This window comes from Centroberyx gerrardi, chromosome 22 (genome assembly GCF_048128805.1).
Source record: "Centroberyx gerrardi isolate f3 chromosome 22, fCenGer3.hap1.cur.20231027, whole genome shotgun sequence".
In the NCBI taxonomy this organism is placed as follows: Eukaryota; Metazoa; Chordata; class Actinopteri; order Beryciformes; family Berycidae; genus Centroberyx; species Centroberyx gerrardi.
In genome coordinates this window covers 17,814,934-17,829,395 of record NC_136018.1, presented here as the reverse complement: position 1 = coordinate 17,829,395, position 14,462 = coordinate 17,814,934, and the positions used below count along the sequence as shown (strand labels likewise).

The window sequence follows — 14,462 nt, the reverse complement described above, 5'->3', positions numbered from 1 at the left end:
CCAATGGTAAAAAGCATCCAACTCCAAAATAGCCAAGGCTCTATATTTGAATTGTGAAAAGAAACAAAAAGCCTAATTAGTCAGCCACATCCCAGAAGTTAAATATAGACTGATGCAAGTCCACTGTGTGAGACAGTTTGGTTTGAGCTCTTGCCAAGTAGTTGCTGATTTCTGGATAATAACAATGTTGTTTCCATTTACTCACTTGCATACTTTCCTCAATTAATTATTATTATTAATATTATTATTATGATTTGTAGTAGTAGTAGTAGTAGTATAAGGAGTAGTGACCAGTCCTCATCCTACCGACTGGGGTACCCCCAGAGGTATACTTTTTGTCATATCTCACAGGTGCTTTATTCTATCATTCCAATTTTTCATGACTTTTTGACAATTTGTTCCTAATGACTCCATATCATTGTTTTCTGTTTCTGTTTTAATTAGTGCTTTTTAAAAATGCCAATGTCAAAAAAAAATGTCAAATGTCAAAAGCACCCAATTCCGCCTATGCAGTTTTAATAGATGGAACTATTTATTGAGTTCACGCTTGCCATGGGTCCAAGTATCACACACTATCAGGGGGGTAGGGGCACTCTGTCAGTCATTTTGAAGGAGACAGACACAGATGCAGCAGACAGATTTCCTCATGTGCTCTGTCGACGACCCTAAATACTGCTCTTCCTAAGGTAAGATGATGTTCAAAGTCAGAAATACAATACATCATTTAATTAATTGTAACTTTCCTAAAATAATAATAATCTGTTTGTTTGTTTTTTCAGATGACATTAATTACATAACTTATAATGTTTTGGGAAGAAATAAGTTAACATTTTGCTATGATGGTTGTTTCTTACAGTAGTTTATTCTTGGGGTCCCCAGGGACCCCAGTCGGTAGTCCTTGTATGTTAAATATGTTGGTAGGATGAGGGTTAAAAACATACACTATAAGTCACATAGTGTAATATCTCAGCACTATTTGTACATGCACACAATATTTTCAGGACCATTAAAAGCCTCATTTAATTGGACAAGTTGGCTAACACATTGCTTTTCAGGCCTACTAGGGGAGTCGCTGCAGCAGGAGGAGGGACTGTGTGTGACAGGCAGCTCGAGCATCAGGTAATCGTTATCACTTGTGAGCCAGTGACGAAAAAAAATGGGCCTATTGTTCCCAAACAGTAGTCTGCCCAGCGCTCAAACAAAAGGACAGCTGCACTCAGGGAGTATCCCACTGGCCACTTTGAAGTGAAAAAAGCTGGAAATACAATATGTTTCTCTACAAGTTCTCGACAAGCCAAGGAAAGGCAGTCGAAGTCCGCGCCGTTCCAACGCTAACAATGTAGTCTAATCACAAAGCACAGAGGACTAATCAGTCTGTCTGCAGACTGCGTGTGAGCTCCGCCGCCGCTCCCCGCTGCAGAGCCGGAGAGGCCGGGCCCGGCCTCGCGGCGGGGGCCTCCCCGGAGGCCCGCGGAGCGGTCAGAGTGCCAGCCGGCCAGACCTTGGACCGTGGGCATTTCCCTCCTTCCAGACGGCTCCGGTTAAAGCGGCCGCTCCGTCCTCTGAACCTCTGTCTGGCTGCGAACCAGCCCCTGTGGAGCATCACTCATTAGGGCCTGTTGTCCGCAGCCAAAACCTCAACTGCTCCCCAGACCGCTGCAGCACCACTCCCCGCCATCAACACCTGCTCACACATGACACACAGGCTCCGGCCGACTGCTGGGAAGAACTCCCTGCTGCCGCTCCCCCCGCCTCTGTTTTCTGACTAACAAGGCCCTAAGCATCTCTTTCTTTTCCTGACGCCTCGCTTGTCAGTTGCACGGCCCCGCTCTTTTTAGAACTCGTTGCCATTTCTTTTCGCTGCGTCTCCTCAAAAACACCTCAGAGTTCCGAAAGCCATCACACTCGAGTGTAAAACTAACTGTTATTAGCTGGCGAAGGTGAGCCGCTTTATGGTTTGTTTGTGTTAGGGCCCCGCCACATGGTTTCTTTCATGTGAGTCACGGCCAGTTTGACAGTTTAACGTGTTGCGCGGAGCAGACCTTTTCACAACCCTGTCCTCCTTGCACCAGGTAGCCTCGTCCCCGCGCATGCGCCGGCGTCCTCACCGGGCCCGTGGCTCTTTATTGGAAATTACATCACCTTGTAAAGGGACATGACCCATTACAAAATCACGCTGCTTCTTGTTATTCTTCCCTAGCGAAGGAGACAGGCTCTCTCTCTCTCTCATTTGGTCCCCCTGTTTCTTTTTACTCTTTCACTCTTGATTTTGTTGCCTCTCTTTGACACATCCCGTGGATCATGCGAGTTCCCATCATACCTCCCAGGCGGGCAGGCGGGCCATCAAGGCCGGAGGGAGCAGCTGATTAGAAATAATAACAACAGCGCACAGCGAGTGTGTATGTGGCCACCCGCTGCTCCTCCTCATACCTAGCCGTCCAAGAGAGGAACGACAGCGTGTCAAAACAAGGTCGGGGTGTGTAGGTTCAGGGGCCCGGCCTTGGCTTTTTGGGCTCTGGAAACAAACTGAGAGATACATGTGTGATTGTCATGACCAGGCGTGGCCCCTGTCAGCCGCGCACTGTGTTGATACAGAGATGCCAAGAGCTCCTAACATGTCACCATGTTTCCCAGAACATGGCAATAACAACGCGAGCCTACATGTCTGTTACAAGGCCTTTGCGTGCAGGAAAAAAACCCACATCATAGAAAAGATATGGGTTCTATCAATCTCCAAGGTTTTAGCGGGAAAGCTTGTTAGATTCATGAACAGTGAACAGCGGTAAGTGTGGCGATGTTTTCTTAAATGCAAAGTAAAGAGGATTCAGACTGTGATGATGTGCAGCCTTGTGGAGCTATATGAAATCCTGCGTATCTATTGTCTAAGTGTAGCCAAGCACTATAGTCGATTTTTTTTTCTACTGCAGTGCCTGACTATAATTTAATTTGGTCTGCTTCAGCCCAAAGCCTGATGTCATCAGGCTGCAGTATCTGTGATTCTGTTGAATATCAAAAGTATGTCTTCACATGACTATGGGGAATCTGACACGTTCCCCCTTTCAGATCACCCACATATGACCTCTAACTTCCAAGAAGACATACATTATGTTTTATTTGGTCAATGAGCCCACAGTGCAAAAAAAAACACATAAAGGCTGCATTCCAGCTTATAGGAGATTCAAAAACTCTGCAACTCTGCAATATGACCAGAGATTAGATATAGAATCTTAAAAGTAATCAGTAACTTAAAATGAATTAAAAAAAAAAAAAAAAAAAAGACTGACAGCCTCAGATCAATGATGCTACAACAATCTGACCAATAGTGTTCTTTACTCAAAGCTTTAGTAGCACTCCTTTTACGATTTTTATATTGTCTTTGGAATATTATAGTCTCAATTATCACAGATAATAACTATTAGACTCATGACCTCGTGGCGCAATGGTAGCGCGTCTGACTCCAGATCAGAAGGTTGCGTGTTCAAATCACGTCGGGGTCAAAGCTTTTCAGATATTGTACATCCAAAGCTAACTTCAGTATATGGGAATGGGAATACAATGGGAAACAGCTGTATACTTGGAGATAGAACTTAGTGAAATATCCTTGTCAATTGCAGAGAAAGAAACCAATTTGCTTCCATACAAACATGCAGAGTACTGTTACCCAGGCAGCAGCACAGTGACAGCTTAAGAGGTCCAAAGAAAGCATGAACGATGAACCAGATAAAAACCAAAGACTGATGATGACGCATTTAGCAGCAGGGAGGCCAACTGTCTCATAAGTCTGTCTCACAGAGTTGATCCTTGAGACAGCAGTGTGTCTAGTCAAAGGCTGTGTTCACACTGCCGCTGAAAGTGTCACACTTCTGGGAGGCCAAACCCTTTTTCCCTCACATATGACAATCTGATCGGATGTTTTCAAAACAGTGTGAACAGCAAGAAGCAGAAGCTGCATGGAGACACATTTTTTCAATTTCAATCTGGGCCACATGGATATGTGGTACAAAGTCAGATCCCGAGGCATGTGACCTACATGCAACTTGTACTGGAACGCTCAAATTGGAATTTGTCAGTGTTACCATGACAAGTACATCTTAAGCCATTCACTTGAGACACTTTAATTAAATGCAAGTCATCCATGGCACCTTGGCTGAGCCACAGTTAGCATGGATGACAACAAGACACAACAATGGAAAGAAAGCCAAATAGTTAATTTGACTGGGGAGACACCTCAATTCAGTCAAAACTCAAATGCACATGACAAACTGAAACTTTCGAAGAGTAGGTAAAAAAAATGGATGTGATGTCTTTTGTTATTGTTAGTCTGCACACACTTGTCTTTTCAACATCACTGTCAGTTCATATCAGTATGGTATAGGGGCTACATCCTAGAAGAGATATAAACAGTCACCCAGGCCTGCAGTGTAAATGCCTGCAGTGTAAATGCAGCCAAAGTGTCCTTGAGCCAGACACTTAGTCCCAGTAATTAACTGTAAATTGCTACATATAAACAGTGGCAGCTAAATGCCTAAAATGTAATAGCATATTCCTTCTTTATTTTTTTATGCAGTAATGACCTTCAATTATTACTCGATCATTGCCATAAAAATGAAAAATGAAACTTGGGTTTTAATTTAAATCCCATGTTTTGCAGTCTCATACTGCCAATTATAGCAAAAGCTTGGTTCATCAAGCTGAGTGTAAAAAATGCCACAAATCTAATGAAATAAACATAAAGTTGACAGTAGTGAGGTAACCTTGGCATCTCAGGTGATGCTGTGCTCCAATGCTGGATTGGGCCATAATCCAAAACCATTTTTTATTTATTTTTTATCTTTTTGAAGTCCTTTTCACCGGTCCCAGTCGCAGAGCTGTCAGCTCATCTGAGGCGCTGCATAGAGAAATGAGGTTCTCAGGTGTCTCGGAGGTCCTAGGCCCAGTCCCTGTGGTGTAGCTGCTGCCACATGGAGGTAACTCTAGCGGACTCAATATTAATGACCAGTGACCAGGGCCTCCTTGTAATCCACTTACCATCATTACACAGGGTCAGCATGGCTACTGCTGCTGGGCTCTCATACCCCAGCTGGACGCACCGCTACATTCCATTGGAGTGGTGTATGGCTGGAGGATGGAGAAACACTGTTTTGTTACTTACATTTGCATGTATTGGATTTTACAAAGTTGCACAAAGTTGTTCAAATGACAGCCCTACTGGAAGTAAATCAGGATAGTACTGGGTATTCAAAGAATGTTATATTGCAGTGAAAACAGACAGGAGAAATACATTTAAAGCTGCATTAAACAAAATGTTCTGACCACTAGGGGTGAAAGAGACTGCAACAACTTTGGAACTAAAGCCACTGCACTACGGAGGCCTATCAAGGACAAACATTGCAAAGCACCGTGCATAAATGCTACTAGCTAAGCTAACCGTACCTACGGAGAAGTCCCGCTTTGCCAGACCTTTCCCCCACTGAAGGTTACAAGAGGTAGGTAGCATGTTTACTATTTTACGAAGTTTACTCCCTCGCTTCATCGATTCCACCATTATGTGAAAATTTTCAGGAACGGGAGGGGGTGAGCGCCGCTTTTAAAAAGTGAGGGAGGAGCTTCATTCCTGAGCAAAATTTGACAACAAGCTTTAGAAAAGAGGTGAAAACAGCAACACAGATGGCCCGCGGGTGTGGTTTATATCATTTTGTCTCAATACAATGTCCACATAGCACACATTAGTTTCAGGATTGGTAATAAGGTCTGATATCGCTTATTGCAGGTTTAAAAACTGATTTTGGAAAGACGGTGACCGCTTTTAAGGCTTTCTCTCGGACTCCCTCGTGATAACTAGGGGAAGTCACAGCAATGTTGAGACTTGTGACTAATTTGTAGCGCACACAAGGAAGGTCCTGACCTCCTCAGCTCTCTAACTTTAAACATGACAGTTCAGAGACTGCGTAATTAAAACGGCTTCGATAGAGGCCAATGAGGCTCGGGGGAAGGCCGCAGCGAAAGTTTAAGAAAATACAGGTGGACAGCTCCGTATTCCCCTAACATAGTCAATGCCTTCGCGCAACCTCGGCCCCTGTACCCTGCTTTAGCTCCACACATGTCAGAGGAATTTCCAGCGCCGAGGACCCTCCGGCTGAACTTTTACCCCTCGGTCTCACTTTCAAACACGCACGCACACACTCGCGGAGCCAAGTTAACCTGCGCAGCCCCAGCAGGCGGTGTATTCATACGCCACCCTGCATTAATGACCAAGCGCGCTACGGCTATTAGAGCGAGCCTGTTGTTATGATTTCTACACATTCTCATCAGGGCGAAAACTCGCTCTCGGGCCGGGGAGGGATGAAGGGCATCCCCTGTTCGCTTCTCGCTCCCCACCCGGCGGTTCCCAAAGCCCTGTAATTGAGAAATACAGCTCAAGGTAACGTGCCCCGAAGACCTTTTGCCTACAGACATGAGGTAATGGTGAGGCTAATTAGGCCGAGGAGACAGGGTGGGCGGAAGCTGCCGGCCCGGAGCACCGTTAGTCTGCAGTACAGTCCCTTCTCCCTACGGTCAAGGGCATTTACCGAGGGATGAGGAAAACAGAGCGGCATCGCTGGCTGGCTCCTACGGCAAAAGCCTCGGTGACGGACTGGATCACCACATGAAAGGCTGGGCAAAGGCAGGACAGCAGAACGAGAGAGAGAGAGAGAGAGAGAGAGAGAAGTGAGGAGTCTTGAGAGACTTCAAGAAAGAAAGGCTCTTTCAAGAGGTGAAAGAAGATCAGATCGCAGCAGGAGCCTGGATGCCTCCCTCCTTCCCTCCCTCCCTCCGTCCCGCTCACCCTTCCTCCTCTCTTCTGATGCACATGATGTACAATTTGTCATGTTGCGAAGGCTGGACTTATCACGTCGAGCCCGGCGCAGGATATTGGCCCCGACGTCATAATTTTAGCGCAGTAAATCAAAATGATTGCGGCGTATATCATAACGCAAGACAGAGACATTTCGCTTTAATGGTTTCCGAAATGCATCAGGGGGACGTTGTAAGGAACCCCTATGACATGACGCTGGGCCCGGGACAGGATGGGCTGTCTGACTTTTCCACAACTTAATCCCCCTGTTCGTCTGCTCAGCACCCCACCCCACCCCCCCGCCCCTCCATCTCCCACTGCCCCTGCCCTGCTTGTCTGGCCCTGGCCCTCATCCCCAAAACAAAGGGCTCAGTTAATACATGGATTTATGGACATGAAAATAAATACATCAAAAGGGCAAGAAAGGGAGCGATTCATGAGAACTCGCTGCGGTCCAACAGGGGCAACATTAATCTCTGGGATCCCGAGATAAAAGCTGAACTTTTCTTACTATAAATCCTCGGATTCCGAATGCGCTCTGTTAAACTGTTATAGTTGTCGGAACGAAAGGGGAATATATGGAAAGCTGCTCTTTGATTTGGTGAGCTCTAATGTTCATGTCAGAGCTGGGGAAGCCATCGCCGGGCCTTTACTCACACGGCAGCTCACTCTTCAAGGGATGACGAAGAGAGAGGAAGAGGGAGATTTGTTATCTTAAATCAGTCAGGGGCTTGAGGCACTCGAGACTTTTATTGAACCATATGGAGATTTATGAGAACGGCTCTTTTTGTCCGCTACTTAGGGCAATGCCATTTACTGCAAGACATATTCCTGTTTCGTCTTCACATGCACAGATACATATAGACACAGACCTGAACGTACGCATGCACGCACCCCATTTGTCAGTGTTACATCATTCATCTGAACAACCTTGGTACGTTTGACTGATTCCTGGCTTCGGCGAAAGCGCCGCTCTCGCTCTTCCTCCGTCTTAGCCCTTCATTTTCCGTGGCACCGCCGGGGGAAAGCTAATCTGAGAACATGTGTTTCTATCCTCCTCAGTCGAGAGTGTGTGAAACACAGCATCCAGGCTGATGCAACACTCTCGCATCGGCCTGACACCGGCGCGGGCTCCTAAAGGGCGGGCCGGCGACGCGTCAAAGCATCGGGAAGCAAAACAGTATGTCCTTCACGGCCTCTGATGGCACCGTGTCAGGCGCTGGCCGTTTGTTACAGAAAGGTCTTTGGGGAGTCTCTCGGGGAGCGTCACTCCGTTGTAGCGCGTTTGGAGTGCTATCAAAACACAGCTGAACACTCGTGACGCTCCGTGGCAGACACAGTCAAATAAACACAGACGGAGAAGCTAGAGAGGCCCGCAGCGGATGAGATAGTGGGTGAACGGAGACACGGACTTCAATGTAATGGGGTGCGGGGAGGTGGAGGCGCGGAGTGAAAAGCGAGCTGTGCCTTCACCGCTCGGCGGGAGGACTTGAGGAGAGGTGGCACCAGCCATCTTGGCTCCTCCGAGTTCATTTTGGCTTGTCCACGTCTGAAGCAGGGACACCTTTACCCATGAGAGCCGGGGTGATAAGATCCTGAACGCTTGGCAGACTTGAACATTACGACGTGAGAGGAAATGGGGGCAAATTCGCACTCACTTAGAACCTTTTACCTGTCACTGCCCTAGCATTCCCACAACCACCAAACCTTCCCCATCCACCGCCCCCTTACTCTACGGGACAATGCTGGCGGGTGTTTTTCTTGTGTTAAACATGGATCATTGAGCTTGATGGCTTTTGGAAGGGGGAAAACCAAGTGGGGCTCTCGTCCTCGCTCACTCACCTACTCACTCACTCGAAAGTCCCGTCGGAGCTCAGAGGGCATGATGGGCCAGCGGCGCGTCCCTGTAGCTATTTACCGCGGAGCCGGGCCGCCTTGGAGTCTCCCCCCCCGTGTCACTCCGTAAGCCTAATTAGGAAGAAAGACGGAGTGAGAGAAAGACATAAAGAGAGAGGGAGCCATGGAAAACGACGGTTCCTCCCCTTCGGCCTGACTGAGTGCCATTACCTTTGCTTGACCTTCCCCCTGCCACCTCCACCTCCTCCTCCTCCTCCTCCTCCACGCCTGTAAACCCCCTTCCCCCTCCCCCTCCACACAGCCATCAAAGTGAGCACTGTGGAAGAGAGGAAATCTGAAGGTTAGGCGACCCGATCTGGACGGGTGGGGGATTTGTTTTGGAACGTCATCTGAGCGGGGGCCTGCTGAATCCCCCAGAGGGTCGCTGGTTGGAGGCAGGACTTCTTCTCCTGAGTCCCCCTCCCCTCCCCCCTTTCTACCACCACCCCCACACCCACTGCACCCCTCCACAGAGCCATTGTTTTTGAAGGCCCAGTGACATCTGACTTAGTAATTTGGCCCGCTGCTGTAGCAGGACGCTGGGGTTTAATTGGGCCGCGCCGCTCGAGATGTTTCAACATCCACTGGATTCAGGCCCTTTCCTTCCCTCGTCTCGGCCCAAGCACTCTTCAGTGTCTCTTTTAGGAACTCAGACTCCACCCAGTTGTCCAGACGGCAATTAAAACAAGGACACATTCGGTACAGTCCCACGGTGCATTCGTGGTGATGTCGTACAGTTTCTGAATATGATTACAGGATTGCACGAGTTGTGTGAAAATTTGCAGCTACGATGTGAAGTTAATTTTCAATATTTTTTTAAGGTTGTTTTTCTGGCATTTAAGCTTTTTTGGCCAGTTTTCAGTGAAGAGAGACAGGAAAGGTGGGAGAGGATGAAGGGGATGACATGCGACGAAGGTCCAAGGCCAGATTCAATCCCAGAATGTTGTGATTACATGCGTTGCGTCTTGGCCAACTGAGCTACATATGCCCAATAACACAGCTTTTTACTTCATTTTATTAATTACATACTGCTTAATAAAGAACAGATATGATTTGTAGAAAATGACTTTCTCAAGTGGAGTGAAGAGTCTGACGTCCCACTGACCTGAATTTTGCTCCTGATGCCCGCAGCACCGCGGCGATTGCGTCGTGGGAAAAACGTTCTCCGATTTTGTCAAAATCAAACTCAGCTGTAACGGCCCATAGGTGAGAAAAACAATCAGTGATTGACGTTTACTGCTCTCTAGCGCTGCCATATACAAGATGAAAGGTGTCAGCTCTATTTACACAACTGTGCACTCCGGAGCGAACCTCTGTGGGGTGGATGAAAGATGCTGTTTCTCCATCGGACTGAGCGAAAGTAGATGTGAACGGCACTCAAGGGCACAGATCCTAGACACATTAGTATATTTCTGACATACCGGAGAGTCTTATTTCACATGAACAGCCCCATTTCAACCATCATTGCTCTCGAGGCCTGCCGATCGCTGCCCTTTGGAATAAATGAATTATTTAAATTACTTTTCAAACTCAACACCTTGGAAATACAAGTTTAGTTTTTAATATAAAATGTAGCGTTATCAAGAATATGGGAACACATACAGCTTTGCCTCATATACAATATTTAATGTACAGTAAGAAGAGAAAAATATTTCTGCACAGACTGTAAACCTCTGATTTTGATCAATACTACAAATGGCAGAGGGGTAAGACATGAAGAAATTAACAATTAAGATGATGAACCAATAGGGAACCTAATGTAGAACTAAAATGAATACAAATATACTCTAGTGGCATAGTCATGAAAAAGACAAAACATATAGCCAGTGATTGAAATAGGCTTAAACTGTGTGGTATCATTAGCACATCTGGAGCATAAACAATCGTGTTACCCTTTTGATAATGAACACAAATTAAAAAAGTATTGTAGTGGGTGAGATGGATAAAATAGACAAAATAGATAGGGGAATATTTAGGGGCATTGCGACCTGAGCTGGAGATACACAGCTAGAGTGTATGAGAGAGCGAATATAAGAAGAGGGGAGTCTACATTGTCGACAATTTTAAAAAGGGGGATGGTGAGAGACTAAAATACTGCTTTTTATCAAGTTTTCCCTAAATTAAATGAGACGAGTGTGCTAACCAGCACTTATAATTACTCATCTATAAGCAGTGGTGTAGTCTAGTTTATTGTAGTGGGTATACTCCGGTGTTTCCGGAGGGGGTGGGGGGTGGGGGTTCGTTGGTAGGTGATGTCAGGTCTAGGTCACGGGCCACGGCCAAACTCAAAGCCCCTCCTATATGGGAAGTCACCACGTTCCGCGCTTCCTAACACAGACAGAGCGCACAGGGTGAATCTAACGATAAAGCAAGGAATCTCTGTCTCTCTGTGAGTCTGAGTGAGTGTGTGTGTGTGTGTGTGTGTGTCCTTCGCATATCTCGAGAACCGTTCGTCCGATCTACTTCACACTTGGCGGGTGTATTGCTGGGGACCCAAGGACGTGCAGTGTCAGATTTGGTGCAATTTGGACAGGCGACACGTTCAATATTAATAAACTTTGAATAAACAAGCGAACAGCGCTCTGTGCAGCAGCGGGGTGGGGCAAACAGCGCTCTGTGCAGCAGCGGGGCGGGGCGAGCGCTCTGTGCAGCAGCGGGGCGAACGGGCACTGCACTAGTTTTATGAATGGTAGTGTGAGTGGAGGAGATGCCTTCCCCTGCAAAACTTAGTTTATTGCAGTTATACTCTACCCGGTATTTGCGAAACAAAATCACTGAAGTGAAAGTTCTGTCAAAAAACTATATTGTTACGTATCCTTGCGCATTTTTAAGTGGGTATACGGAAATCCTGGAGCTTTCTTAGTGGGTATACGGCGTATACCTGCGTATCACGTAGACTACACCACTACACCACTGTAAGGGCTTTACAAAGGATACTGATATGGTAGAGGCAGGATTAACTTCTTAGCTAGTAGCTGCGTTGAAAATCAATGCTCCACAGTTCAATATTAAGTATCTCTATGATAGAAACTGAGAAACAGAGTAAAAGAACTGGGTAGAAAAATTTGTATAAGAGAGGGAGGGCGAGTCCGAATAGGAACGGGAGAGTCATCCAAATAACAATCAACTCCTAACGTCCATACAACATGACGCTCGTAAAGAAGTGGCTACTTCGCATTTCTCTTAGATATAAACCTGGACCCTCTATTAGGAGCCTCGCTGAAGCCATTTTTGTGTGAATAAAAATAAAGACTCCACCCTAATGAAACACGATTGAGAACATTTTCTTCCAGCAGACGGCCAAAAGTGTCTGGGACTGCAGGGAGTTTAAATGGCAGAGCTGTTATGCTGGGCACCTTCATATGAAGGGTGGCGGCTTTTCGAAAAGCTCCTAAATGGAATATAAAACACCTAAACAAAATGGCTCTCTATGTGCTTTGTAGGGGGAAAACTGGACTAGGTGATGAAATCAAAACACTGACACCATGAAGAGACGCCTCCAATGTCAAAGTTACTACTAGGTTGTATTGCGCTGCTCTAAACACTACGGTCATGATATGCTTATAAAAAGGTACGCAAAACAACAGCAGAAAAATATTAAAATATATTAATTTCTCTTAAATAAAGTTACACCTATTGCCCTTTATTGAGAGTGTACCTGACAATGTTTTGTTTGGAGTAACAGTCATGGAAGCATTTTAGAAGCATAAAAATATTTTAAGACAGAAGGCAAATCTTTTTCTCTTTTCTCTCCTCCACCCGTTCTCCTCAGAGGCCGTGTTCTTTTACAGACATATGCATGTAAACTGTCCACCAAGAAGAAAAATAATGTCAATCCCTTTGGTTTCTAATGAGCTAATGTTATAAACACACTAAGGAAGGAGTCCTGGTTGGCGGGATGGCTGATGTGCTGGCAGGACTGCTGGTGCTGTGTATTGGACGGTCCGGGCTGGCTCCACATACAGACTCTGGTTTGGACCAAAGAGCTCGCATCCAGGCCAAGGTTGTGACCCAAGCTAAGACCCAGATCAATGTCCTAGACTCGGGCCGCAGCCAAGGCCCATATCCTGGACAGAAGCCCTTAGCCTCGACCCGGAGTGACGGACGCTTGGCCAAGTCACATCTGGTCAGACCTGGAGATCCAGATCCAGACCGCAGCTCAAGTCTAAATCCAACCTGATCCCAGGCAAAGGAACCAGGTTCAGCGCCGTGCAGCTCAGATATGGTGACGCAGCAGTCCGGCGCCGTCTTGTCAGATCCCCCGTTATCCCCACCAACGCCAGCCGCAGCGGACATAAAAAGATAAAAACCTGCATATTTTTGTCAAAGCCCTTCCCTTTTTTCTCCGTGTACAGTCCGCCGCTTGTCTGGGTCTCAGGAGTGAGTCCAGCTGATGGGAACCCAGTGAGTCTCCGTCTCCACCTTCTTCAGCGCCAGCCGCAGCTCGCCGAAGGCCGCCGCCAGGTCGTCGTTGACAATGACCTTCTCGAACAGATGGCCGTGCTGACCCTCTATCACCTGGCCGGCTTTCACCATCTCCTGAAAGTCCTCCTCCTACAGCGTGGGAGGCGAAGGAGACAGAACAATGAGCATGGAGAAATGGACAAACCAATGACAGTAAATTTCACTGACCGCTTAAAAAAAAAAGAGCAGGCTCGCTATCTGCTGCAAAGAGAGAGTACTGGCCACAGTAAACAAGAGAGGAGATAAATTCCCATACTGTAAACACAAATTACATGGCCATAAACACACGAATAAACATAAAGTGGCCCATACAGAGCCCTTTATAACCTCCCAAAGACATGGTATCCACACATGAACCCTGGCACAGACCGCGAACTAAAACCTCCCCATACAAGAACCCGACCTCAAGGAATTTTCATAATTTCCTGCACTGAATACACACGGCTATCCGATTCACAAGGAAAATAAAATACGCTCAAAATAAGCATACGACAAAACATAACCATAACTGACAAAACACAGACAAGACATGTAAAACATACATAATTGATACATGCCAGTCTGGCTTTCATGTGCGTGTGACGAGGCAGTGACCGCTCGCGGACCATGCGAGGCCGTTTCAGTGTCGGAAATGGAAGCGTGGGTCATGCGGATCTGTTGTGCAAACCCCCTCTGGAGACCTGCAAATCTACTGTTGTTGCTGCTGCAGACAGAGGCCATAACGGACATCCAAATACATGTTGTCAGATTGGACTTTTAGAGACACATTTCTGTGGGCAGAGCTGCTCTGGAGGTAGAAATAGTCTTGCTGGTTGAGTTAAACCTCAATGGGCGGAGTCAAAGAAACACAGTTTTTCAGAGTTTTTCCATATTATTATTATTATTAAGATGACCTTCTAATAATAATGTGACATGGGTCCTTGGCCAGATATGAATCCAGGATGTCATGGCATGCACCGCAGCCAACTGAGCCATCAGGACGCTCAAAGGGCCTGTTTATGAAGGAGTTCCACATATAATAATAATCCGATCGCAGTTGGGAATTTCTCTCGGATGCTTGCCGACACGGAGGCTTGGAGGACGGTCTCGCTTCTCACTATGCGAACCAGCTGTCCAGTGGCAGCTACTAAGAATAGCCTACAAACATATTTTCATCAGGTCGAGGCTAAATGTTGCCTATCTGGGGCTGCCTGTATTCTTAGCTACTGTATCCTGAGGCGGCTTCGTGCCCAGGTACCCCTCTCTGGTGGTCTGTTCGGGGCATTCT

At 46.7% G+C, this 14,462-nt stretch overlaps 1 protein-coding gene and 1 non-coding gene across 4 annotated transcripts in view; one reads left to right on the top strand and one right to left on the bottom strand.

The window, feature by feature from the left end:
• Positions 1 to 3,425: 3,425 nt before the first annotated feature.
• trnaw-cca (transfer RNA tryptophan (anticodon CCA)) lies at positions 3,426 to 3,497 on the top strand. The gene has a single exon. It is a non-coding gene; the product is annotated as a tRNA-Trp (tRNA).
• A 6,788-nt stretch (positions 3,498 to 10,285) lies between these two features.
• The window catches only part of mpp7a (MAGUK p55 scaffold protein 7a), a 131,852-nt gene continuing 127,675 nt past the window's right edge, over positions 10,286 to 14,462 (bottom strand). For all 3 annotated transcript variants that reach the window (XM_071896907.2, XM_078291386.1, XM_078291387.1), the window contains one exon: positions 10,286 to 13,285. In XM_071896907.2, coding sequence (XP_071753008.2) covers positions 13,106 to 13,285 — 180 coding nt within the window. In that variant the 3' untranslated portion in view covers positions 10,286 to 13,105. The remainder of the gene's footprint in view (positions 13,286 to 14,462) is intronic.